The 26,393-nt window shown below is 41.9% G+C and overlaps 7 protein-coding genes across 7 annotated transcripts; 5 read left to right on the forward strand and 2 right to left on the reverse strand.

The window, feature by feature from the left end:
• Positions 1–1,574: 1,574 nt before the first annotated feature.
• On the forward strand, positions 1,575–2,845 carry EAE97_002083 (uncharacterized protein; the record flags this gene model as incomplete). Its single annotated transcript, XM_038872594.1, has 4 exons — positions 1,575–1,672; positions 1,724–1,959; positions 2,013–2,456; positions 2,517–2,845. The coding sequence occupies 4 exons, from the start codon at positions 1,575–1,577 to the stop codon at positions 2,843–2,845; spliced, it is 1,107 nt and encodes a 368-aa protein (XP_038737152.1).
• A 1,576-nt stretch (positions 2,846–4,421) lies between these two features.
• EAE97_002084 (uncharacterized protein) lies at positions 4,422–5,534 on the reverse strand (the record flags this gene model as incomplete). Its single annotated transcript, XM_038872595.1, has 3 exons — positions 4,422–4,612; positions 5,138–5,441; positions 5,499–5,534. 3 exons carry the CDS (start codon positions 5,532–5,534, stop codon positions 4,422–4,424), a joined length of 531 nt encoding a protein of 176 aa, XP_038737153.1.
• A 3,144-nt stretch (positions 5,535–8,678) lies between these two features.
• EAE97_002085 (uncharacterized protein) lies at positions 8,679–11,663 on the forward strand (the record flags this gene model as incomplete). The annotated part of the gene is made up of 1 exon (XM_038872596.1): positions 8,679–11,663. The coding sequence occupies one exon, from the start codon at positions 8,679–8,681 to the stop codon at positions 11,661–11,663; it is 2,985 nt and encodes a 994-aa protein (XP_038737154.1).
• A 1,841-nt stretch (positions 11,664–13,504) lies between these two features.
• Positions 13,505–14,955, forward strand: EAE97_002086 (uncharacterized protein; the record flags this gene model as incomplete). Its single annotated transcript, XM_038872597.1, has 2 exons — positions 13,505–14,394; positions 14,817–14,955. The coding sequence occupies 2 exons, from the start codon at positions 13,505–13,507 to the stop codon at positions 14,953–14,955; spliced, it is 1,029 nt and encodes a 342-aa protein (XP_038737155.1).
• Positions 14,956–17,069: 2,114 nt separating this feature from the next.
• On the reverse strand, positions 17,070–18,634 carry EAE97_002087 (uncharacterized protein; the record flags this gene model as incomplete). The annotated part of the gene is made up of 2 exons (XM_038872598.1): positions 17,070–18,437; positions 18,500–18,634. The coding sequence occupies 2 exons, from the start codon at positions 18,632–18,634 to the stop codon at positions 17,070–17,072; spliced, it is 1,503 nt and encodes a 500-aa protein (XP_038737156.1).
• An 818-nt stretch (positions 18,635–19,452) lies between these two features.
• Positions 19,453–22,915, forward strand: EAE97_002088 (uncharacterized protein; the record flags this gene model as incomplete). Its single annotated transcript, XM_038872599.1, has 6 exons — positions 19,453–19,522; positions 19,595–19,712; positions 20,940–21,171; positions 21,273–21,609; positions 21,656–21,817; positions 21,870–22,915. The coding sequence occupies 6 exons, from the start codon at positions 19,453–19,455 to the stop codon at positions 22,913–22,915; spliced, it is 1,965 nt and encodes a 654-aa protein (XP_038737157.1).
• Positions 22,916–23,919: 1,004 nt separating this feature from the next.
• EAE97_002089 (uncharacterized protein) lies at positions 23,920–26,159 on the forward strand (the record flags this gene model as incomplete). The annotated part of the gene is made up of 5 exons (XM_038872600.1): positions 23,920–24,297; positions 24,346–24,977; positions 25,035–25,353; positions 25,405–25,664; positions 25,715–26,159. The coding sequence occupies 5 exons, from the start codon at positions 23,920–23,922 to the stop codon at positions 26,157–26,159; spliced, it is 2,034 nt and encodes a 677-aa protein (XP_038737158.1).
• Positions 26,160–26,393: the final 234 nt, after the last annotated feature.

Consider the following 26,393-nt stretch of genomic DNA (forward strand, 5'->3'; position numbering starts at 1 on the left):
TTTGAGAAATCACCGCCCTTTCATATCTTAGGTTTTCCTCCTACCAATCCCAGTCAGGACCCAGGAAAATTCTCAAGTGCTGTCGAGCTGCCGCAATTCCGAAAATAAATACATTGTATACATTTGGAGGTTATTTTTGAATTCCAGCGCCAATCCTGTCAATATTCAACGGCGCTTGCTTCTTGTTTCTGAATCGATAGTCGCCATTCGGTACCAAACATTACAGTCAGGTTCCACTCAAAGTCTCTTTTCGGAGTGCCCAGGTGGTTCAGAATCAATTTTCGAATGGCTGTCCGAAATGAATGAATAATTAAAGGCCGTATCGAGTCTTTTGGACTTTCATCCGACATATCGAGCGAATACGATAATGATGAAGAAATTGAAGACCCTCAGTTTGCTACACTGGGACAGTAGCAGCTTAATTCACAAAGTTAGTATCAATCAATCCGAAATCATGGACAGCAAATTGCTTCTTCTGGCATTCCATCCTGGCGATAATAGCATCATAACCGCTCAAAACAAAATAGGCATACAGTATAGCGCCGCCCCCTTTCGACTCAATTTATTTACCCTTACCCTCCTCCATATGTGGTCAAATGATGGAATCTGGTAGAAGGGGCCAAAGTTTAATATATCGACGTCGTCAGTAGTTTTTCAGAAAGTTTTTATTCGGAGTATTATTGGTTATGTTATTGAACCTTTTCATCTAGACTGATCTAGTGAACGTTTATTGGGTGGGAACAATAGACAATTCCCATGCATTGGTAGCATTGCATGGTCGAAACGACGATATGTCAACACAGACCAGGTCCGTCAATTTGTTAGTACAGAGTGAGCCAAGGATTGAATTACAGGGGCTAATTAGACGAGATCTGTGTTTCATACCCTTACCATTGCTTCAAGGTGGTAAAATCCCCATAATTCATCTAATCTCCTCTCATTTTCATCCGAGGAATTCGGATATCGGTCAGAATGAAGTGGGGAGGAAAACATTGGAAGGAATTGATTCATGTATGGGTCGTCACCCTTTTCAAATCAAAATATCCTTGCGAGCAACAAATATATTGCTAATTACCGCCTTGATTACTTCTTTTGTTCGTTCAAAATCATCCACAGGCATTTTTTATCCAATCTCGTTCAAGCTTTATGACGAGCATAAGCTTTTTGGACATGTTTCTAGCCCTTTTGCGAATTCTCCCTTGACTGCCTTCGCAAGCAAAATCTAATCGTGCGATTCATGAAGAACTAGGATGTCCAGTTTCTTGCACACAAGTTGAATCTCCACAACTAACCAGTTCATCTAATGATACAGAGCTAGGTCCCATTCCCTAAGGTTTGTATAAGTATCTTTCCCTTGGCCAGTTTGACCACGAGTTCTTCATCGTTCAAGCAAACGTTTCTTTCTTTACCCTTCACATTCATTTACACAGTCCTCGGTGACTATCTACATTCATTACTTCATTGATTGAAGCTTTATCCAACTTTTCAAACCAAACACTCATTTTTTTCACCACGAAAAACTCTCAAGAATTTCTTCCATCAAAATTATCAATCTCAAGATTTTATCATCAAAAATGTCTTTCTCCAAGATCGCTGTTGTGGCTGGTGCCGCTTTTATCTCTGGTGTTGCTGCTCACGGACGTGTCCAAGGTATCACTGCTGATGGTGTTTGGTAAGTAATAATCAAATAAAGTTTTTTAATTAAAAGCTTATATTCAAATAGGTATGAGGGTTATAACCCAGCTTTCCAATACGAACAAGTCGCACCAGTTGTTGCTGGATGGTCTGATCCAACTGATCAATCGAACGGTTTCATCGCACCAGATGCTTATGGTACATCCGACATCATTTGCCACTTGGCTGCCACCAACGCTCAAGGATACGTCAATGTTACTGCCGGAAGTGAGGTTAACTTGCAATGGACCACCTGGCCTGATTCGCATCACGGTCCAGTCATTGGTATGCTCATATCAAATCTCTTTGCATATCCTTTTCACTAATCAACTATCTAGACTACCTTGCTGCCTGTACCGGAGATGACTGCACAACTGTTGACAAGACCACCCTCGGATTCTTCAAGATCGATGGTGTAGGACTTGTCGATGATTCCACCGTCCCAGGTACATGGGCATCCGATCAGCTCATCGCCAACAACAACTCTTGGTCTGTCACCATCCCAGAGTCCTTGGCACCAGGTGCCTACGTTCTCCGCCACGAGATCATCGCACTCCACTCCGCTGAGCAAGCCGATGGAGCTCAAAACTACCCACAATGTGTTAACCTTTGGGTTTCCGGAACTGGATCCGCTGTCCCAGCTAGCGCAGATACCGTCCTTGGTACTGCTCTTTACACTGAGACGGATGCCGGTGTGAACGTCAACATCTATGCTTCCCTCGCTTCATACGATGTTCCAGGTCCTACTCAATGGGCTTCCGCTACTGCTTCCGTTGCTCAAGGTAAGCTTTCTATTTCCTACAACTCTTACCTTTTGCATCATAATTTCTAACTCAATCTAGGTACTTCCGGAGCAGTTGCCACCGCCGCCGCTGTCGTTTCTTCCGCCGCTTCTTCCGCCGCCGTTATCGCCTCTTCTTCCGCTCAAACCACCGCAGAAGTTGCCGCTACCAGTTCCGCTGCCCCAGTCGCCAGCGTAGCCTCCTCTTCCGCTGTTGTTGCCGCCAGCTCCATTGCTAGCGTCGCTTCATCAGTTATTTCCAGTTCCGCAGCATCAGTTGTTACCTCCGCCCCAGCTGTTACCTCTGCACCTTCAAACGACGTTACTGATATGATCACTGACTACGTCACCGTTACCGATGTTGTAACTGTTACCGTCACTGCTGCATAAAATTTCCAATCTTTTGATTGTTTAACATCAGTACCTTTTTTGACTAAAAAACTTTTTGATGATATGTTGATGGTTTGTTTTTCGGTTTGATTCGGGCTATCGGGTATAGCTTGGATGGAAAACTTATGAATGAGCTGGAGGATGAGTTGAATGGGCTTCATGTCACTTTCTTGTATATATTGTGTCTTGTATAAACAGAATTGAATATTTTTGGAGCTAAAAGTTTTTACGATTTGTGATTTTGATTTCGTTGTGAAAGATAGAAAAATGCTAGAATTACTCCGTACCATCTTCAAAACAAGGGATGAGATATTTGTAAATGACAAAACCGAAACTATCCAATGTTTACATTATAAGAATTCTGTTAATCAAAAATCAGTGTTTTCGGTATTCCGTCCCAAATTCTATAATCGAGTTGACTCGGAACTAAAATTCCTCGTATATGATTCGTGAATCTATTATTCTACGTCAGAGATAAATCTCTGCCATCTAGTGCATATAACCATTCACCACTTCTCTTCTTTCTTCCATATGATTTCCCTGCAGCAGTTGTTCGATATTCTTCTATGCTCTTCTTCAGAATCTCTGCTCTACGTGATTGATGTATGGAACGGATATTGTACTCGGTGGGCATGATAAATTTCCGAGTGCTGTATTACCATGATTCGTGTTTACTTGATGAGGATTCAGCGACAAAAAACCAATTTTACCGTTCGAATCTCTTCATAAACAAAGCCCACAGCTCGGTGATGGTAATTTCCTTGGGCTTCAAACCAGTCATTCCGAGTGTTGTCCATAACAAGATATCGTTAACAAGGTATCCATGTGCGTAGAGGTGACATTATGCTGAATACAGATCAACATATTAGCACAAAAATAAATTTTAGACTTTACATATATTTCTTGATTACGCTAAGACTGAATTCCCTAAATCTTCTCCTCTCCTATTTCTAGCGCATAAGTCACAACTTTTCTTTTGTATTCATATTCGTTCACACGAGGTACTATCTCAAAAGAGTCCCACTCATCGTCTTGTTCCCAGACTCCAAGTCGGGACTTTATGCTTTTTTTTTTCAAGGGAATATATACCTAGTTTTCGACTTCGTTTCTAGAGTTGCAACTCGAGAGGGAAATGTGTTGGGATTAGTTGATTGGTCGCGCAGGCGATGAATTTTCTTACTCACGGTGACGATTAAGTATTTACATGAATCTGTCAACACTTCTCGAGACTGACTACAAGCTGTGACTTATAGAGCTCATGTCCTTTCGGCCAGAATGAAGATTTCTTAATTCTTTTGAATCTCGAGCTTGTTTAAAGATAAGTAAAGGGTGACTCGAGTGGACTCAGGACCTTCAATTTCTTTCCGTGCAGGTTTCGAGCGAGTATTTGCTTCATTAAGTGTGAAGCAAGATAGTATATTCATAACCCAGAATCAATGATATTATCATATAAGAATAACGTATTGTCTCAGAAGGAAGGAGGAGTATAGCTCATGTGGACCACGTCGAAGTATAGTCCTCAAGTCTTTGGTAAGAAATTTTCGATATAATGAATCATATTATCTATAAGCTCGATTTACAATCTGTCTGCCATGTTTTGTAAAATGAGTCTTGTCTCCTTGGCTTTACTAGCAATGTCATCTACTTTCGCGTGCGAATAATCGACAATTGCGGAAATCTGCGAATTGGACGAATAGAGTTGTTGGATCAAGTCCCGCAGATTTTCTATCTTGAATTTCATTTCATTATATTTTGATTTTGTAAAGGCTTGGAATAGGAGTATAGTATTTCATATGGATTTTTTAATTTGAACTGTTTTTTGAATTTTAGATTTATTGATTAACTTTTTTTAATAAAAATAATATAAATGATTAGAATGATTAGAATGATTAGAATGATTAGAATGATTAGAATGATTAGAATGATTAGAATGATTAGAATGATTAGAATGATTAGAATGATTAGAATGATTAGAATGATTAGAATGATTAGAATGATTAGAATGATTAGAATGATTAGAATGATTAGAATGATTAGAATGATTAGAATGATTAGAATGATTAGAATGATTAGAATGGTTTAAAAAGTTTAAAAAGTTAAAATAGTTTAAATAGTTTAAACATTCAAAACATTTAAAATATCTAAAATATTCAAAAAATTTAAAAGATTAAAAAGGTTACGAATACTTGAAAATATGAATAGTTAAATACAGAATTCAAAAATTATTTTGGGCTGAAGAATCTATATGAAGTGCTATGCAGGGGCCAACGGAATGACACGCATTGTACTCACATATATGCAAATACTCAAGATGCCCCTTGGCTTCTCTTAGACGATTCAATTGCTTCAAGATCTTACTAGTATTGAGAGCCAATGCGAGCCTTGGTCCCCACTTCTTATATTTTCCAGTGCCTGTCAAGATGCCGTATCTATCGACCACATCTCGTAGTTTGTGAATTGACTCATTGCAAAAGTCCAAAGCAGCAAGACGTTCGGGGTGATCAGGTATTGAGGCGTCAAACTTTGTGAAAATTCTCTTTATGATAGAAAGCTCGTCAACAAGCAACCGGAGTTCTATAGGAGCATCTTCTGCGTCCTCAAAATGGGGGTAGATAAACACAGCCTTGTATGACTTGACCTGTCAATTAATCACGGTAATGACTCCACCAGCAGCCGCTAACCCTTCCATGTTGTGATAAAGATCTAGGAGGAAAATGTGGCATATAGAATTCTGAAAAATAATAAGGAGATTGAGATGAAGCATGGATCAAGAGAGGTGAGATGTTAAGGTTGAACTACATCGCATCGTGGCTGAAAGCTGCTACCACAGCCCTCCTTGCGTACGTACCATCACTCACGTAGCTGTCTACCAATTACCATATATAAATGGAAGCTGAGAATAAGAAGGTGAAATCAAGTAAATACAACTTTGTAATTAGAATTTCTTCGGCCAGCGCCTCAACCTTTCATGGTAGTTTGAGAAATGTTTTGAGCCTCTTGGTTTCCAGAAAAGAATCTTGAGTTGCAAAGACCAAATCATTTGGCGGCCATAAGGCTGATTTACTCATCACCAAGGTCCTATGATCGAGACTTCGAAATTTGGATTGGTGACTAAGAAGATGCATGTTGACAGATTGGTTTGGCATGTAGCTAGTAAGAGAGTGGCAGTATGGGCGAGATCGTTTCGAAAGAATTCGAGTAATGAAGAGCAATGTTTGATCGGAGTTGAGAATGATTAATTTTTTGGGGTTGATATGAAAGTGTTTGTTCGTGGGTGAGGAATCGTCGGTCAACGCGAATGTATTCACATCCAATTTAAATGCACATGGAGTACGCCGCGGTCACCCTAACCCGACACTTTTGGAAAACCCACCATCTCGACGTCACAGCATCAATCATTACAGTCAATTTTCAGACTTCGGCACTCCAAAATCGGACGGGACCCATATCCTCAGATGCTTCAACTATACCGCCTATAATCTCGCAATTGGAGATATTGTACAGCGGCAGAATGTGCGCTTGCCCCTGACACGGATATAGGTCACTTTCAGACCTTGGCTTCTTGCTCAAACCAGAGAAAAGAAGGATAGAAAATGAGGACTGGAAAGAATGAGTGTTGCAAGGGATTGATGGTGAGTTTGATGAACGAACATAGCCATTCAGCTTCGAAGCTCCTTATGTCTTCAACATCATCATCACATAGATCCAGATACTCAGCCCGGGATACACGTGTGAGACTCACAATGGGCGACTTGATGTCATCAGAACAGTGAGCAAGACATCGATGTACTCGCTCGAGCATGTATCGGACATCTTTACCCAAAAGGCTTCATTGATTTCAAATCACAAGATATATTTATCACCTCATGAGGTTTTACCGTGTACCATTGTACAAGTGAACCGATTCGTCTTCGCCGTTACATACGGAGGACAGAACAGGATTCCATTCAATTGTCTGAGCACCTGTGCAGGTGAAAGACCGTGACGACGATCCTGACCTAGAACTATAGCTCAGCCGCAAAACTTCCTGTTTGACGAAAGATCTTCACCATCCTTGGCACAGAATGAACCTTGAACCGTACAAATATTGTAGGCTTGCAGATGGATCATCGTGGAGACATCCTCTGTATACGGTACGTACGGAGCTCGAGAATCGGACCAAAAATTGATCGAATCACAGTCCCAGCTCATACTGACAAATCTATGGACAATTCCCATGCTCAGTGTTCCACTGAACTGTACAGTACCTGCCTTCAAATATCATCCTCTACCATATCGTAAGCTTCTTTCCAAACTTCCAGAAGAATGAAACTTCCAATGACCACATCTCATCCGACCCATCAATTCTATGACTAGCATCATTCACAAGCTTCTTTTTACCTCTGAAGCTTCTAGAGATTCCATAAAGCCAAACATAACCACTCAAAAAAGATCCAATAATGCTCATGAGTTGTCTAGACAACTGTTCACCGATGATAGGAGAATTCGTTCGTTAGTGGGTACCATCTTCCTTTCCTTTCTCGTAAGTTCACGAGACACAGTGCACATACACAACACATAGGGCAGACATGCGGCGCCAGCACGTCAACATCCTATTTTATCATTCCATTCTCTCCCCATACAGGACGCGGGCACGACATTCATTGGAGAAATTTCAATCCCGAGAACTTTATTCTTTGAAATGTTACATCTATGACCCTTCGATCACCCTCTGATGATACTCTGAGTATTTAGGATGAATGCGAAATAAGCAAAAGTTTTCATCCTTTTTGAATCATTCATGCAAAAGAGCTCCTCCAACAAACCTGTCATTTTCGTTAGCAATCTTTTTTTGCATGAAGATGCGGTGACAACAAATTCTTTACAAATGACAAGGGTAGAAGATAGCTTGATAGACTTTACAGAAGTCTCGAGAAGGTTGTAAACTTGTAACCCACTAATGTATCCACTAATGTATCCACTAATGTATCCACTAATGCATCCACCAATGGACCAATTGTACCCAATTTTGAATGGCCCGGGTATGACTAATCCATAAAAGGCTTAGTCAATATTGGACCCCCTCATGTTCATCGATAACCTCATTTTTTGACTGAAGACTGAAAAAATTGAAAATCTTTTATATGGTCTGGACTCTGGAAATTGTATGGCCAACTCTCCGCCCACTACAACCACCAAACATGAATGGATTCATTCACTCATTTACAATCGAATTTACTTGATAGCCCAATACGGTAATTATAATTATTATATTTATACGAGTATTTAATTCAATCATTACCGTAATTCTTCAAATATATCGATCATCATTGGCTGGATGCGTGAAAATTGCATAAAGTGGATAGGAAAATATTCCCATCCCAACCTATCAAGACAATTAACACTCACCAGTGACCACGGTGCACACCCAGGTAGGTAAATCTTTTCAAGGATTCAATAAATAAATTTTCCTTTTTACCTCAAATTCTTTGATTTCATTCACCCATTCATCTTCCGGTCCTACCAACCCCTCAATTCTATCCATACAAACCCACCCATTTCCTCCCAACCTTGTCTTTTTTCCTTGCTCATTGTTGGTCCCATCGTCCGTATTGGGAAAAAGAAAAGAGCTCACACTCATTGCCTTACCACATCACAAGTCTCTCCGACTTTTTTCTCCCAACCTGCAAGTCAACCTCACTGCATCTCCTCTTTCCCCCCCCCCCCTTGTGCTGCCATCTCACAAGAAGGAAGGAAAGAAAGTGAGTAGAAGAGAAAGTAAACATCCAGGTTCTCCCGGATGTCTCTTTTTCGATACATTTCTCACCTACCATACGCAATCTTCAATCCAACCATGTTCGGTCGTTTGTTAGGTCGTACCGCTTCCCCTCCAAGGGCTATTGGAGCTCCTCTTTCTCGCACAACTACTACTACATCAGGTGGAGAGGATTCAACTACGTCTGCCGAGCGCGATGCTAGGGATAAGGAAATCGTCGAGGCTGCTATCGAGGAGGCTGTGAAGAAGGCCTTGAACTCGGATGTTTTCTCAAATGCTATCGCTACCTCTTTGGTCTCGCAGATTAAACCTGCCTTCGAATCATCCATCAGTTCTATCCCTACCGCCATTCAAAATGTTTCCCTCAATGTTGATGCTGTCGATACAAAACTCGCTGCCACAGCTACCAAACTTTCTCAACAAATCGATGCTAGCAATGCAGAGACTGCAAGCAAATTAGCTGCCATCGAAGAAGCTCTTGCTAAGATTGTATCTTCATTGGAAGGATTGAGTGAGAAGTCTTCTTCTCCTCAAGATACATCGGTTTTGGAATCACACACTACAAAGTTGGATGGAATTGCTACAGAGGTTGCTGCTCTTAAGAGTACTACAAATGAGGAAGCATTCAATGCCATCACATCCGACCTTGCTATTATCAAGAGTGATGTTGCCGCCATCAAGGAATCTGACTCAAGTGCTACCTCCAAGGATATCCTCTCTGCTGTTAACTCTTCCAACGAATCTCATGCTTCCCACGCTGCTGTCTTGAACGAAATCAAGTCTGCTGCCGAAGGACACGCTTCAACTCTTGGAGAGATTAAATCTACTCCTGCTTCTGCCCCAACTGATATTTCTGGTCTCGAGAACTCCATCAAGGATATTGCTACTTCCATTGAGGAAATTAAGTCCGCACCTGCACCATCTACTGTCGACATCTCTGGTCTTGAATCATCTGTTAAGGAAATTCTCTCCACTTTGGGTGAAGTCAAGGAAACTGTTTCTGCTCCAGCTGCCGCTGTTGAGAAGACTGACATTTCTGGATTGGAAGCTTCTGTCAAGGAAATCTCTGCTACTGTCAATGAAATTAGATCTACCCCAGCTCCAGCTCACGAAACCATCGACCTCTCTCCAATTGATGCTCAACTCAAGGAAGTTGCTTCTAACGTTGCATCTATTAAGGAATCTACCTCTACACCAGCTGCTACTCCTGAACCAACTGATATCTCTGGCTTGGAATCTTCTGTCAAGGAAATCATCGCTACTCTCCAGGATATCAAGACTTCTACTGGTGCCGCTCCCAAGGAAGTTGATTTCTCTCCAATCACATCTACCCTCGAATCCCACAAGAGCACTCTTGAGGAGATCAAGTCTTCCGCTTCTGGACCAGTCGACCTCTCTTCTCTCGAATCATCCGTTGCTGAAATCAAGGCAGCTCTCGAATCTCATTCCGGTACTCTCAACGAAATCAAATCAGTTCCAGCACCAGAAAAGACTGATCTCTCTACCATTGAGAGCTCCGTTAACGAGATCAAGACCATTGTTGAGGAAATTAAGGCCAAGGAAACTCCAGCTGCCGAGAAGGTTGATTTGAGCAGTGTTGAATCTTCAATTGAATCCATCAAGGCGTCTGTTGAGGAAATTAAGACTAAGGAATATCCAGCTGCCGAGAAGGTTGATTTAAGCAACGTCGAATCATCTATCGAGTCTGTCAAGGCAATTGTTGAGGAATTCAAGGCTAAGGAGACCCCAGTTGCCGAAAAGGTTGATTTGAGCCAAATCGAGTCGTCGATCGAGTCTATCAAGGCATCTATCGAGGATATTAAGAACAAAGAGACCCCGGCTGCCGAAAAGGTTGATTTGAGCCAAATCGAGTCATCGATTGAATCCGTCAAGGCATCTATCGAGGAGATCAAGACTAAGGAGACCCCAGTTGCCGAAAAGATCGATTTGAGCGCTATTGAGGCATCAATTGCCTCTGTCAAGAGCACGGTCGATGAGATCAAGGCTAAGGAGACCCCAGTTGCCGAAAAGATCGATTTGAGCGCTATTGAGGCATCAATTGCCTCTGTCAAGAGCACGGTCGATGAGATCAAGGCTAAAGAATCACCAGTTCCAGAATCAGTAGATTTGAGCAAGATTGAATCTTCCATTGAGTCCGTCAAGTCCATTGTTGAAGAAATCAAGGCCAAAGAGGCTCCAGCTCACGAAAAGATTGACTTGAGTGTAATTGAGGCATCTATTGCTTCAGTCAAGAGTACCGTTGATGAGATCAAGGCTACTCCAGCTCAAGAACAAAAGGCAGTCGATCTTTCCAACATTGAGTCCTCTATTGCAGCTGTTAAGGCTACAGTGGATGAGATTAAGGCTACCCCAGCCCCAACCCATGAAGCTACTGATCTTTCTAACATCGAATCATCTATTGCTGCCGTCAAGTCATCCGTCGATGAAATCAAGGCTGCCCCAGCACCAGAGAAGATTGATCTGAGCTCAATTGAATCATCTATTTCTGAAATTAAGGCAGCTATTGAAGAAGTCAAGGCATCACCTGCACCAGAAAAGATTGACCTTTCTAACATTGAGTCTTCCATCGCCTCCGTCAAGACTACCGTTGATGAAATTAAATCTACCCCAGCTCCATCCTTCAAGGAAACTGACATTACTGGTCTTGAATCTTCCGTCAAAGAAATCATCACAAGCATCTCTGCTCAAGATGGTGTCTTGACTGAAATTAAGACTACAACTGAGAAATTCGACACCAAGGAGGTTTTGACTAAGGTTGAGTTGATTGCTCAAGAGGGTGTCTTCTTGAATGAGAAGGGACTTGGTCAAATCAAGGACAATGTTAAGACTATCGAGTTGAAGTCACCAGCTACACCAACATCGCCAACAACCCCAACTTCCCCAACCTCTCCAGGATCCCCATCATCTTCGACATCCCCATCAAAGTCTACCCTTAAGAAGAAGAAGAGAAAGGCGGCGGCTGCAGCGGCTGCTGCAGCAGCAGCATCAGGAAATGCTACTCCTGAGGCTAAGTCTGAAGCCGAGAACGAACAAACGGCTTAAATGTTCTCTTTTGATTTTTAATCGGTTCAGTTAGGAGGATATTTATGACGAGGAGAATAAGTGAAGGGTGTATGACGGTGGAGGATATGATGAATGTCTACTAATGCTGGACAAAATGACAACTATATGGAGGAGCTAATAATGATGATGTAATGGGGGGATAGTCTTCTAACATGTCTAATGGATACCAAAACTTTGTATACATTTCTATCATATTTTTAAGCATTTGCATTTGTATTTACTGTGGCTTGTGCTTGGTTTGCATTACACATATTGCGATGTTTCATTGCATTGCATTGTTTGCAAATATGCGAGCATTATACCCGTCTCTTGCTTTATTGATGCAGGTGTGTATGTATTGAGATGGGGAATGAGGTGATTTTATGAATTATGATGATTGTTATGGAAGATGGGAGATGAGTGATAGTCGGTGGTGATAGTAAGCAGTGGAGGTGAAGATGGTAAATACAAATATATGCTTTTGTCTTATACTTATGACTTTTGATTTTGTTCTGAATTGTATGTGCTTGTGTTTGTGCTTGTGTTTGTGCTTGTGTCTGTGCTTGTGTCTGTGTATGCGTGATACATGGTTGTACTTGTGATGCTCGCACAGCTTTAAAGATGTTACATGCCCGCGAAACAGACAAAAATCGGGCAAGTGGTGTGGTGTGGTGTGGTGTGGTGTGAGTTGATACCTGGCTTTTTCCCCCGGCCAATACTGACTTTCATAGAGGGTTGTACAATTGCTTTGGATTGGCGCGAGGTGGGAGGTGAGAATGCGAGTGGGAATGCGAGTGGGTTTGAGTCTTGGGGTGGGGTTGTGTATTGTGGAATTGGTTTTGTAAGTGTAAGTGTAAGTGTAAGTGTGATTGTGAGTGTAAGTGCAAGCAGGTATATGGATTTACTTTTTGGAATATGTGTGTGTTTTTTCTCTTTTCTGGGGAGAAATGGGGGAGATGAGGGGGGGGAGATGGGAAATGGGAAATGCTGGGGTTTATGAGCTTTGCTTTGTAGGTAGTTAGGTAGTGTAGTAGAGGGTTGGATGTTTTGGGCTGTAGAGAAGGGGGAATTGAAGAATTGATATGGGGGGTTTTTTGGCGTTGGATCATTCTTTTTAGTCTAATTGTTGAGGTATCTATATAGAGCGTAGCGGATGGATGTTGGTAAAGATTATTCGGTCTTTCTGTCTTGTTTCTCGTGTCCTTGTGGGGATTTGAACCATTTCGTTCTGAGTGTTGTTGTTATTGCTATTGTTATTCTCTCTCTCTCTGTTCTTGTTTTCATTGGCTGCTAGCCTGCTATAGTGGTATTAGTTTTGTATTTTTGATCCATAAGGTTTGTGTGCTCTGCTGTGCGTATTGCATTCTATTGTACTGTGTATTTTGGCTCGAGTCTTGGGAAAAGGAGGAGGAGGTGGCGGTGATAGACGAATGGACTGTATTGTATTGTATTGTATTGTTGCACCAATAGACGAAATTTGAATCTAATTTCAGGTGAAAACAAACTCTGAGTCTGAGTCTGAGTCTGAGTCGAGTCTTGAATCCAGATTCATCTTTGCATAATGGATGGTGGGGTTTGGATGGAGATTAATTGGGATGAGACTTTTGGTGCTTCCATCTGTTGTTCTATATTTGTGTGTTGGATTGGATTGAAGTGGAGGATATGATATAATATGTTTGATGCGGTGATATATCCTATGGAGATTTCTCTGCGGGTTTGAATCTTATTTTGAGGGTATGCATACAGATAGGAGTATCGAGGAAAGAAATTAAAGACGGAGGATTTTGGAATTTGGAAAATCATTCATCGCTTGCGAAAGGAACAGGAAAAAGAGAAGGAAAATGCCACCCTTTCATCAACGACATCGTCGATCTCCTTTTAAACGTACTTCATTCCGTCGTACTTCGTCCGGTTCGAGTTCTCTGAGATCAATCGCGGAGATTCAGTCTCGTTCTGATGATCGTGTTAAATCTTCGTTCTCACACCCTACGATATTGGGATGGGAGAATGACGATGGTTTGATTGGGAATATGGATAAGGAGAAACAGTCTGTTGGTTTTCGTCCGGTGGTTACAGTAGCGATTTGTCGTGATGAGATAGCGGTGATAGGAAGGGTGGATGGAGGGACTTCTCAGGTACTCCGATGCGAATACACCAAAGGAGGGATGGGGGGAAGAGATAAAAGTCCACATGCAAGTATTATATATCCTATTAATAGCCTTGGATACCCAAGCAGAGATCTCGACAAAGATGCAGATGATGGTTCACATACCTCTCGCTCATCTGTCCCGACGGTTCCGGAACTTTCGCCTGAGCCATCAACTTCGAGGTCTGCGGTTTCGGTTTCGGTTTCTGATATTTCGAATCTGAATGGTTTGGGGAAAAGTGATGGGGAAGTGGGAATATCGATGATGAATTCACGCATGGAGAGATGGAAAACTTTTGGGAGGGTGAGAGGGAAAGCGAGAGGATTTCTTGGGGGTCGGAGGGTGGGGAATGGGGATGGGGAAGGAGGGGGAGGGGGAGAGGGAGGGGGAGAGGGAGGGGGAGAGGGAGAGGGAGAGGGAGAGGGAGAGGGAGAGGGAGAGGGAAATGAATCAAAAACTGGGAAAGAAAAACGAGAGAAGAGAATAAGACCCTTCCTGAGGAAATACTGTCTTCATCCTTTTAGCATGAGGAGTAGTTTTCGCTTGGTGGGGTGGATTGAGGATCCGGTTGGTTGTTGTGTGGGGTGAGTGATTTTTTGCATTTATTATTTTTGACTTTGCTTTGTGTTGTTCGTGAATATCATGAGATCTTGGGGAAGGGAAGGCGGGTGTTTGATATAAAGTGAGAGGTGTATTGAGATTTTGAGTTTTGGGGTTTGATTACGGCAGTTGAGGTGGGGATACTTGTTATGAGGATGGAGAGGTGGATGGACATTTTTGCGTCTTTTCTTCGTTTTGGAGGTGATTGAATCTCTTGTTACTTATTTTTCTGCTCCATGGAGTTGATGTACTCTTCTCTTCAATTTTCCTTTTCTCTTTTCTAATTCTTATTTTCTGCTTACTTCCTCTCTCACTCCCTCTACCCTAATACTAAAACTAAAATCCCGCTTCCCCCTTTCACTTACTCGTACTGTCGGTTTTGGAGTTAACAATCATCTGTATATAGTCACAGCACAGCCTACGGAACGGCTCATGCGACGGGATATGGGGAGGTAAGAACGGGGTATGCATATGGAGGGGGAATAGGAGATGCGAGGTTATGGGATGAAGCGAGACGGAGCGGATGGGGGGGTGGATTATACTGAGAAGGTAGCAAGGGGCAGGGGAAGTAGACGAGGATGGAGATGGAAACGAAGATAATTATAATTTAATTGAGGGAAATTCCGCATGGGAAAAAAATAGTGGTCGCCTTAAGCCTTTTTCTGTTTCTAGGAATAGTTTTGAAATAGTGTATTTTGTATACATATTTTCATCTGAACTTCATTGTTCGATGAACGTTTTAATTACCTTCTTGATTTTTCGCCCTTTTTTTTTCTCTATTTAACTGTTTTTATCTCTCTATTCTTGACTTCTCATGCCCTTTAAAAAATACCCCTCCTTGGATTTGTCTCTTCTTCTCCTGTTCACATTCCACAATTACTTCTCCTTCACTAATTTCTTATCTTCCTCCCAATTTATTCCAATAACCAGCATCAGATGGTAATGCAGTGAAGTACAATGAATAGTTTAAATATTTCATAGGTCTGTTTAATGTTTATAGATGATAAAGCTAGGACGTGCTTGAGAATCACGCAATAGATACAAGAGCTGCATAGTGCTGGAGCTGGGAGGACATGTATCAAATATAGCGTGAGAAGGATACTTTAATTTAATGCTTGTAATATAATCAAGACAATACTAGATTCCTAATTCATGATTAAATCTAGTGTTAAGATGACATGTGCCACCTGTCAATTTATTCAAGTCTAAAAATTAGTTGTCTAACTGAAAGTTAAGTGTGTATTAGCTTGTTCGCTAGATGAAGAATGCGGGGTTGATGCAAGGGGAAGCGAGAGGACTTAACGTTTGTATTTTTATTGTATTCATAGTTGTTATAGCTATGAGCACAAAAATAAGGGCTCATTCAACTTAATAACGTAATCGAGAATGCTTCCTGAGGTTTAAATTACACATGAACTTCCAAAGCATAAATTTGATAAACATGGGTGTTGTCTTATATCCTCTCTAGTAGGTGTATCAAAGTTCTCTTTCGTCAAGATCATGAGCCCTGGATAATCCCGCATGGCTCAATTATAAATCTAAACATATTCCACTCAATTCGGACCCTTTTAATGCCCTGTTCTTGTATAATACACATCGCAAGTAAAGAACCAAAAATCAGCCTCTCATAAGAAACCAATCAAAAACCAAAGTAATCGAGCTTCTCACCCTTGCTCATCGACAAAGACTTGTGTGGAGCTTGGAGGAGTGGTGGAGTGGTTTGTGAATTATGGATCGTGTGAAGTCGAGCGACAAAAGTGAAGGGGATTGTGAATACTTGACGCAGAAAGGAAAGAGAGTGGTTCACAAGGATGGAAGTCTTCGGGGTTTAAGTGAAAGGAAGTGCAGAAAAGGAAGAAAATGGTGAAATATTAGGACGGTACTCGATAACGGGAAATGACCGACCTGAGATATGAAGTGGAAAAAAGGGGGGGAAGAAAGAATAATAGGCTGAATTACGTTAGGTATATTTCTTGAGTATAATCTCTGCTCCTCCAGCCCCAGTTTCTTGGAATTGGAATTGTAAACTCATCAGCCTGGATCTACCTACACCTTTACCTCCCTGACGGATATATACATGAGAGGATACTTTGATAGCATAATGTTGATCTAGTGTATTAACGCATTATACTATGCTGGGGAGTTCTCAGTTCCTCATTCCTGTTCTACTGATGTGTTCACTTCCTTTTTTGCCCCCTGAGAATTGTGACCAGAGGGGTAATACAGACTTATTATGATGTGGAAATGCGGAAGAAAAGAGGAATGGTTCAATAGCCCATGATGTTGACTGAATATCGTGAAAAAGTTTAGGTAATGGAAAAAAGTATCAGAGAGCTAAAGGAAAGGTGTTGAATTCTAGACAGGAGAGTTGAACGAATGGATAGCGAATGAACATAAAGGTTTTAGGGACTTCGGATGAAGAAGTTGACTGGTGCTACGATGATGGTTAACGAAATCTTTATGTTTGGGGGCGTCATAAAATATTTTTTTCAGAGCATTATAGTTGATGATAGATAAATTTATTTGTAAAGAGTCTATGCCACCCACGCAGTGATGCTTTAATACTACTATAGATGTAAAACTCTAGCCGGAGTCAATCCAAACGCCAACGGTATAATATACCATAGTATATCAGCATCTACTAAATTACCACCCCATTTTATTCATTATCATCATCCTCATCATCATCAATAGATTCCACAATCAAGTTCGCACTCTTGCCAACCCTCTCCCCAATTGTTCCTCCCCCCTCAATCTCATACACTTCTCTCGGTATGCTTTGCACTAGTCTGAAATTATATTTGTGTTCATATCCTTCCGGCTTTTGCCTATTGTAATCCTTGCCAGATTCAAGTAAATCATGACATTCGACAAATGCGTAAAGTTCTTCGATTCCGGAATTGGCTTCAAAACGTCGAGTGATTCTAGCACCTTCTGGCATTCTCAATGCAACTCGAACAACATTAGTTCCTGGCTCAGGTTCTGGTTGAATGGTTTGTGCTCGCCATTGCTTCCAATGTTTTCGTTCTTCGGCTAATTTGGCAGCAGCTTCTTCTTCTTCCTTCCTTCTCTTCTCTTCTGCTGCAGCCGCGGCTTCTGCTTCCTTTCTCTGTCTAGCACGCTCTCTATCTTGTGCTAAAGATTGCTCATAGGCAGAATCTTGTTCTTCTCTTAACGAGCGCTCGAAGTTTTGTGCTGAACGTTGTGCACGAACTGCAGCTAATTTCTCGGAATGCTGTCCCATCGCACTTTGTAGTTTCGCTACGAATGCGCCAGGTGCTTCTTGTCCAGAGATTCTAGCAATGACCGACATTGAGGTAGCTCCTTGGTCGGGTGTATGGGTAATTAAGGCCGTGAATGGAAATTTGGTACATCTCAAAGCTGAAGAGACTTGATATGCTTCTGAATCGCGTACATCTCCCATCCAAAATATTATGTTGTTGGTTTTATCCCCGAGAAATGAGGTGACTTCTTCGGAAAGTAAAGTTTGATGCACAAAATCGGATGTATCATCATGTTCCGGAGACATTAAATGAACAATAAGGAATTTCAAATCTTTCTTTGCAAGATCCAATGCTTGCGCATATCCTCCATCGAAAAATGGTATATTATTTGGTCCATATTCTTCCTCGAACTCCCGCTTTGTGCGTGTTGCTGCATCTCTCGGTTTGAGTGACCTCCGTCCCATTGTATTTGATGCGCCTGTAGGTGTGAACCTTGGTAGGAAAGGAAACAAAAATGCGAAGGCTCTATATCCCATCGAGAAAATTTTATAGAGTACACTGAATGGTGCGAACAGTATGGCGAAAATAAGATTTGGTCTTCGAATTACTTGATCCTCCGGTTGAGGAACAATTCTTGGAGCCGAGTCCACATTTTGAGCTCTCGATCGATTTGAGGATTCGTTGAGGAGACTATATTGAAGATTTTCTTGTCTCGAAGCACGAGGAGGTGGAACGTTTTGAGCTGCTAGTCCTGCTGCTGTCAAAGAATCATCTTCGCCGTCAAAGAACTTTGCGATTGCAATCTATCGAGAATTAATACAAAGATGGATATGGGATTATTGAAAGATAAAGCTCGAACTCTTACCTCAACGCTCCATTGTGATCTCTGCAATAGGGGGACTGCTTGATCTACTTCCTGACCAGTTACCGTAAGTAATTGTTGTAAAGCTGCCTGCTGTGTTTCGGACAGCTGGCTGATATCGGTATCTGGGGTAGCCATTGTTTGCGATGTCGGTTTGTTTGTCGTGTTGTCCGAAAGACAGAAGTTACTTGAAATATACTTGCATGTTCAGTAAAAACTAAGAATGCCGTAGTAATGGCCAGATAATAGTAAATCGTTTTTTTGTTCAAATTACAGTTGGTGTGATATCACGATTCACTAGGTAGGTATTAGCTCAGAAGTACGGATACAGTTCTGGAATTACCTATGATGATTGTTCAATAATTAAGCCACATATCGGAATCGGATAAACTAAACTCCCCCCCAAGCCACAGCAAGGCTGAAATTTTGGATCCACCTCTTTATCGGATCGCATTAACTTCTGGTGCATCACCACCAGCCAGCCAGTGTTCCCACCTTCAAAGGAACCTCCACCCCGCGTCATATATATTATAATATCTTCAGCCTCAACACGACTATTAGTCTAATCTTTCATTGGATGTGCTAGATGTCACATTGATTTTGCTCTGTCTGTTCCTTGGCAGGATTCTTTGTATAGCTCTTATGTTCAAATTCATTTCTACTTATTAAACCTCATACAAGGACCAATCTTCATCTTATTGGAATTTAGGAGATGTCAGCCAGATTCAAGTGAGCAAAAAGCATATCCATCACGTAACCCCTTCATTTTAACCCTTTTACGCGTCACTGCGGTCGATATCCTTCTGGAAACACTAAATGATACTTGAAACTACCTCAATGGTTAATTGAACCGAGCTAACATGATTACTTTTCATTAGGCTTCCTAAAGTGTCATTGGGGTCCGGCAGATAGTTCTATTCATCTTGAAGCAAGAATTTAACATAAAATATAAAACAATGGCGGCTACAAGATTCAATCAACCCGAACTTCGCAGACCGACGAGTTCTCCGAGGCCGAAAGGACGTGGTATGTTTTAGGCGCATTCTTGGGTTGATATACAAAGGGAAATAACAATGGATGTTGATGAAGCTGTACTAGAAAACGCAAAGGATACACTATGTCGAAACGTTCTGATATATGGGCATTGCCGTTATGAGGATCAAGGTTGTGCCTTTAATCATGATCCTAACAAGGGACTTGGGGGAATAATCGATCAGTGAGTAGATTTCAGTTTCTTCGGATTCAAATAAAGGATATGACCCTCTTCAATTTCGATCTCGCCAAACATTTGGACTTCTCCAGATAAATTTTACCTTGGACTTTGGGAATGATCGCCATTGGTATTGGAATTCGATGGAGTCGAATTCCGAGTGAATTGGCACTCTGTTCACTTCTATGGGGCCAAGCGTCCAAGTCCCATGACTCGCTGCGCTGGATATGATTCCTTTCCTCGCATTAGTCTGCCTCCATGGCAGTGGCTCTTGTAGAGCCAGCGGAGCCTCATTCCAGCTAAAACTGAGATTTATTTCAATGGCAATTGTAGACAATAACATTTCGACCCTTCATTGGAAAAGTTATGTGTTGCTTTGAATAATCAGACTGTTGAATGATTTTCAAGTCGTTGACACCATATACTTCGCAATGTGTGGCAGTCGCTGTTTTTCAATAATAGAAGGAAATGATCTGGAGCTGTGATAGTCCCCCGGAGTCGCCTTCATCGGTTCGAATATTGCGCAAAGCCTGTCTCCGTATTTATACTTCCAGGTTGATTTTACAATCGCTCAAACTCCTTTTCCACTACATATAAACTATTTGACTTCGGGGGTATTTGGACCATGGTTACTCATTTCTGGCAATTTACCCGGTCTCGTGGCTGGCTCCTGCTTTGATAGGATTGTCATGGGGGTGCTACTTGCCTATCCTATCTTCATCACGACTCTATTCGATTCCCACATCATCTTGATACCAAATACGATATTTCTACTCTTCGTTGCACAACAATCTCTTGTAACATCAAGAACAACAATTTTTATCGAGATGCGGGCTATGTTCAATAGAAATCTCAGAAAAGCAGCTCCAAGATCACGTTCTACATCCATGGATTGTACGGATCTGATGGATAGCCAAATCTAAGTTGATCACAAAGAATGGATAATCCATGGCACAAGCCATGGTTGGCCAAAGACAAAAAGAAAAATACAAATTTTCAAAAAAACCGCGTTAGCCCCATAAAAAGTCCTCGCAAAAGAGTTCGGCAAGATACCAGCACTTCAGGCTCGACAGACTATTCTCCAACCAGCAGTCAGACAGACTTCAATCATTCTTCAGTCAATCTGCACCCACAGAGTCGTTTTGCAAAACCTTATCATCGTGAAGACTTGAGATCGAATGAGAGGCCTGGACAAAAATCTCCATTGTCGAATACTAACTTTAACGATGATAGGCCAAAGAAAGCATTGAACGTAGATTCGCCTTCTTTCACACCAGCAACCATATCCTCATCCAATAAAGGATCATCTTCAATAACTTCACAAGCTGCAAATGCGGCGCCATTCACTCCTCGAGGACTCACGAGTGGGACTGCCACACCAAATGCACCACTTGACCCAGAGATACCTCAATTCAATCCAACACAGAGAGACTTTACCCCACAGAACTATGATCTCTCTCAGACTGTAAGTGGACTACTTCAGTCATCCTTGATTATTACCTCCATGTCCAACTTAGGCATGAGAGTATTTATTGGTTATTGAATAAAGTACTAATGTAGAATAAGCTACCCACCAACGGTGCCACACCTGAAGCTACATACGATCCTTTCTCGATGGGTAATGTCTCTCAAGCGATTCCCGCCACATTTCAGAACCACTATTCTGAAGACCTTGGCATTTTAGCAGGAGCAAATATAGCAGGTGGAGGAACAGGTGGAACCTACTTTCAAGGACAACCAGGCTTCAGTGTCCAGCCTTTAAATTATCACCAATACGCCCCGATTGGTCCACATACGGAGAATTTGACACCTTACCAAAAATCTATCCATGATCTTTTCCTATCCGACCGGCTTCGTGAAGAGCTTCAAAGAAAGTCTGAAGCTACTCATCAAGTAATGCCAAGTAAGCATGAGAAATATTATGATGGTTTCATTACTGATCAGATTAGATGCCCTTCCGAACATTGGTACATCACCGCATTCATACTATTCTCTCGTCGCTCTAGACACAACTCAGAACAGGAGCACCGCTGTTTTTGGTTGCACAAGTTGGGTATACAAAGCGCGTTCAGAAAAGACTGACAAATATTGCTGCTTGAGACGACTAGAAGGTGGGACAGCTACATATATTCCTTTCTATGAATAAGTACTAAAGATTGATAGGCTATACTCTTGCCAATGATAAAGCCATACGAGCCGTCAAGAAATGGACTGAAGTCAATAGTTCGGGTGTAGTATCATTCATTGATGCTTTTACTACACGACAATTTAAAGATGGTAGTTCACTAATCATTGTCACAAATTACCATCCACTTTCAAAAACTCTTTTAGAGCATCACTTTTCCACCACAACTACAAGCCGCTATAGAAATCAACTTCCTCGGATATCCGAAGACATTCTTTGGTCATATATTGTACAAATCACAGTTGCAATCAAGGCTGTTCATCAGGCTAATTTTGCTGTACGATGTATGCATTTGAGTAAAGTTATTCTTACAGACAAAAATCGAATTCGTCTTAATGCATGTCCTATCTTCGACATCTTACATTACGATCAACGTCGGGATATCAAGGAACTTCAATATGAAGATTTACATTTATTCGGCATACTTATGTTATCCTTAGCCACAGTCAATGCATCGATTACACCTCAAACCAACCCTCAAATTTTGCAAACCAACATTGATAGCCTTAGCCGAATTTATTCAGCAGAACTTGTCGATACAATAACATGGCTTCTCACAACGCCTTCTTCTCCGGAGACTAAAGAATTACAAACTTTCATGCGAGGGATCTCCGGCCGTATGGCCACTGCCTTCGATAGCTCCCTCCAAGCGAATGACGCATTAACCTCCGACCTCTGTCGTGAGCTCGAGAATGGTCGACTCGTTCGTTTAATGGCTAAACTCGGCAATATTAATGAAAGACCAGAATATGAAAATAACCCTCAATGGAGCGAAACAGGAAATCAATATACTTTGAAACTCTTCAGAGATTACGTGTTTCATTCGGTCGATCCGGAAGGAAGACCATTTACGGATATGGCGTGGATACTAAAGTGTTTGAATAAATTAGATGCGGGGAGTGATGAGAAGATTCAATTGACGAGTAGAGATGGAGAAAATTGCTTTATTGTTAGTTTCAAGGAGCTTAAGAAACAAGTCAATACTGCTTGGGGGGATTTGCAGAAGCCGGGGAAGAGATTTTAGCGTGGTTGATCAAGAGAAGAAAAGTCTGGCCTGATGTAAGGTGAATTAACGATGCATTGGAATCAAATAGCTGTCGTTTTTGGTCTCATAAACAAGGCTTATGAGAAGGTGACATTTAGTAAACTTTGATGAGGAGTGGGTATAATTGGGAGGAGAGAAATGGGATGGCAGCGAAATGTTGAATTAGAAAAGCACACGCAGGAGAAACAATCAAGGAAATTTATTTTATGGCATGTGTCTGCCTTGTGAGTGTGGAAATTTGAGGCTTGAGGAATAGGGGACGGGTATAGAATCAGATGTATAAAAGACCTTGTGATCGTAGTCCAAAATAGGCAGAACTACTGGCTAGATTCACCAAACTCTCCTGGCAGGGACGTCATGAATTATGCAAGCCAATACTCCGACATTCGTACTCGGTGTTCAACCGTTGGACTGACACCAATTCCGATCTAGATGAAATGCCCGTTGCCGGTCTCAATATCACGCCCTCAATGATCTCGTGATGCAGTCGCCACGTGATCATTCTCCAATTTTAGGCATCATATCCATATTCACTCAGAATTCCAGATTTGAAACCAGACTACCTAATCATTAAAATCTGGGAAATTGATGTTAGATGAATGGATCTTCAGTATTCACTTCTTTTATTTGAGAAACTGTGGGATAAATACGAGTGTTCTGCCTAAACTAAGCCGAAAATGATTAGCTGCTCTTGTTCAATATCAGGCGTACCTGGATCTTATATCAACGGTATCAAATCCTGAACGATCTAGCAATACTATCTCTCCTTCTTTCTTCGGCAGAGCAGGCAGAGCATTCTAAGATTAGATCATCATCAACCAAGCATTTCATATTGATCAAACAAATGGTCTGAGCGACGAGGTATAAATTCCGACGACCATTCTCATGGTAAATACCAACCACTTCCATTTGATCCATCCTCTCTACATACACCCATCAAGACAAAACGACAGAAAGCGAAAAGATTTTCGAATCCCTTGACAATGCCAGCTTATCCAGGTCTCGGTCTTCCCTTACGCTATGATCCACAGAAAGACTCCGACAACAAAAGTCATTATCCAATTGGTGCCCATGATGGTTGTTGGGGTGCGAAGTCGAAACTAATTTATGTCCGAGAGCTTGCCATGATGAGTATTATGGACCGTCTTACGGATAAGGAAGATTGGCATAAGAAAGTCTTCAACGAGGAAGTTGTGTCCAAGTGGCGTGAAGAAGCTCTAGCCATCCCAGACGAACAATTTTGGATGATTGCAATATCTGATAAGCAAGACACTCGGCACTACCACGTCAATATTCACGCGAGTAATGATGACCTTGACCGGCGGCTAGAGGGCATCATGAACACCAGTACTTTTGATTGTGTAAGTGCCTCCGCATAATATCTTCTTTACTAAACTGATGATGAAAAGTGTATCGAAGAACTCCGAAGTAAGGCCAAATATTATGAAAAAACCGGTGTCATTCCAACTCTTGACGCCTGTGCGTCTGTTGCCAAGTCGGATAATTTGGTCTCTGCTGAGCTCCATAGATCTCTGCGCGACGCGTTTGATACGCTTAAGAGGGATCAATCTCCATCACTTGACTGGCATCCCAACTCGAGTGAGATGGTTCAAGACCTTGTACATCCTTCAATGTATCCTTTAGTCTACGGTCGTAGTCGAGTCATGAAGGATGAAGTCGTTGGAGTCAATGATGCCGTTGAAAAATGGGCAGGAAAAGGTGAAATCATCCCAGTAGGAGGAGCAAGCGCCACCAATAAGGGATATCAAAGTTGGGGCGCAGGACGAAAGCATTATTGGTCAGATAATTACCAATGGTTGCCTGCAAATATAGCTTTGCAAAAAGATGGAACAGTCAAATTCACCAGTTACATCAACAACATTCATCCAACCAAGTACCCTGAGATTTACAGCACAATTGAAAAGTTGGTCGAGACTACTCTTCCATTATGGAATCAATGTCTTGCTCTTAGTACAGATTACGATAAGAACCATGGTGCGGGAAGACTAGAGCCTCGGTTCTCATACCCTGATGACCGGGAGTAGGTGTTTCCCCAAATCCTTTCGGGATGAGTATCTCAATTCTGACTTGATTTCAGCGACGAAAATCCGGAGCTATGGAATCCTTCGAGCCCTGAGCAAGTTGTTAGCCAAAAGAAGTCCGGTCTCGGCACAGATGAGGAAGATGAAATAGACATCGAATGTATCGATAGTGAAATTGAAGATGAAGAAGCTGAAGAAAGATGGAGGGAGACACGCAAAGCCGTCATTCCAGAGCCTTTTTTCAAAGATGTTGACTACTCAATCAAGCTTCGCCTTGAACATCAATTTCAAGAGTCTGGTCTCCAAATTATCGTTAAGATGGCATCCATTGAACTTACTCCTGAAAAGCCTGAATTTCCGGCTGGTAGTTGGCATGTGAGTGAAACTCTTTCATTCAGAAAGATTCTAACGCTAATATAACTGAAGATCGAGGGACAAATGAATGAGCACATTGCTGGAACTGCGCTCTACTATCTTGATAGTGAGAATATCACTTCGAATGACCTCTCATTCCGTATGCAGACACCAGAGGAAATTGACGATGAACTCGGAACTGGACAATATTCCTATTCTTGGCTTGAGCAGGTCTTTGGAACCAATTTGGGGCAAAGTAATTCCCCGTGTCTTCAAAACTATGGTAGTGTCGAAACACGTCAGGGAAGACTACTTGCTTTTCCTAACGTCTTGTAAGTGAAAGTTTGGTTCATTAATTTCTGGGTGCTAACGAATGAAAAAGCCAACACAAAGTTTCGTCTTTTCGCTTAGAAGATCCGACCAAACCAGGTCATCGACGATTTATCGCCCTATGGCTCGTAGACCCCACCTTGCGTGTCATTTCAACCGCCAATGTCCCACCGCAACGACTGGATTGGTGGGTTGACTCTGTTTCTGGAACTACCCCCGCAGCTCGTAAAGCAACTATGTCGAAGCTTCCTGCGGAGTTAGTAATGCTCTTGAATGAGAATGGCTCGAATGCTGCTACTTCGGCAAAAGATATGAAACTCTCACCGGAGTTAATGGAAATGGTGCGAGAGCACTTTAACACCGGTGGTGATTCATTGCTTATGGGAATTGAAGAGGCTAAAGAGCATAGACTCAAACTGATGGAGGAACGCGGCTCTTTTGTGAGAGCGGCTGGAGAGGAATGGCATAATTCAGGTTATAATTTCTGCGAGCATTGAGTTTGGTCGTCAATCTTCCGATATGACGATCCGGGAGAAATCATTTTGCTTCACTTGACATCCGCATGTCATAGCTCAGTGATTAGGTGTCGAGAGGCAGGTCGTAATGAAAGGTGTGGATCGGGTTGAAACAAGACCTTCGGCTCTTTGATTTGGAGTCCGATTTCCTTGGTTAGTTATGAAGATTTGGCGGGTTGTCGAAAACTTTCCAAACTTCTTGATAGTGTGAAATTT

This window comes from Botrytis byssoidea (assembly GCF_014898295.1).
Source record: "Botrytis byssoidea strain MUCL 94 chromosome Unknown BBYS_003, whole genome shotgun sequence".
Classification (NCBI taxonomy): Eukaryota; Fungi; Ascomycota; class Leotiomycetes; order Helotiales; family Sclerotiniaceae; genus Botrytis; species Botrytis byssoidea.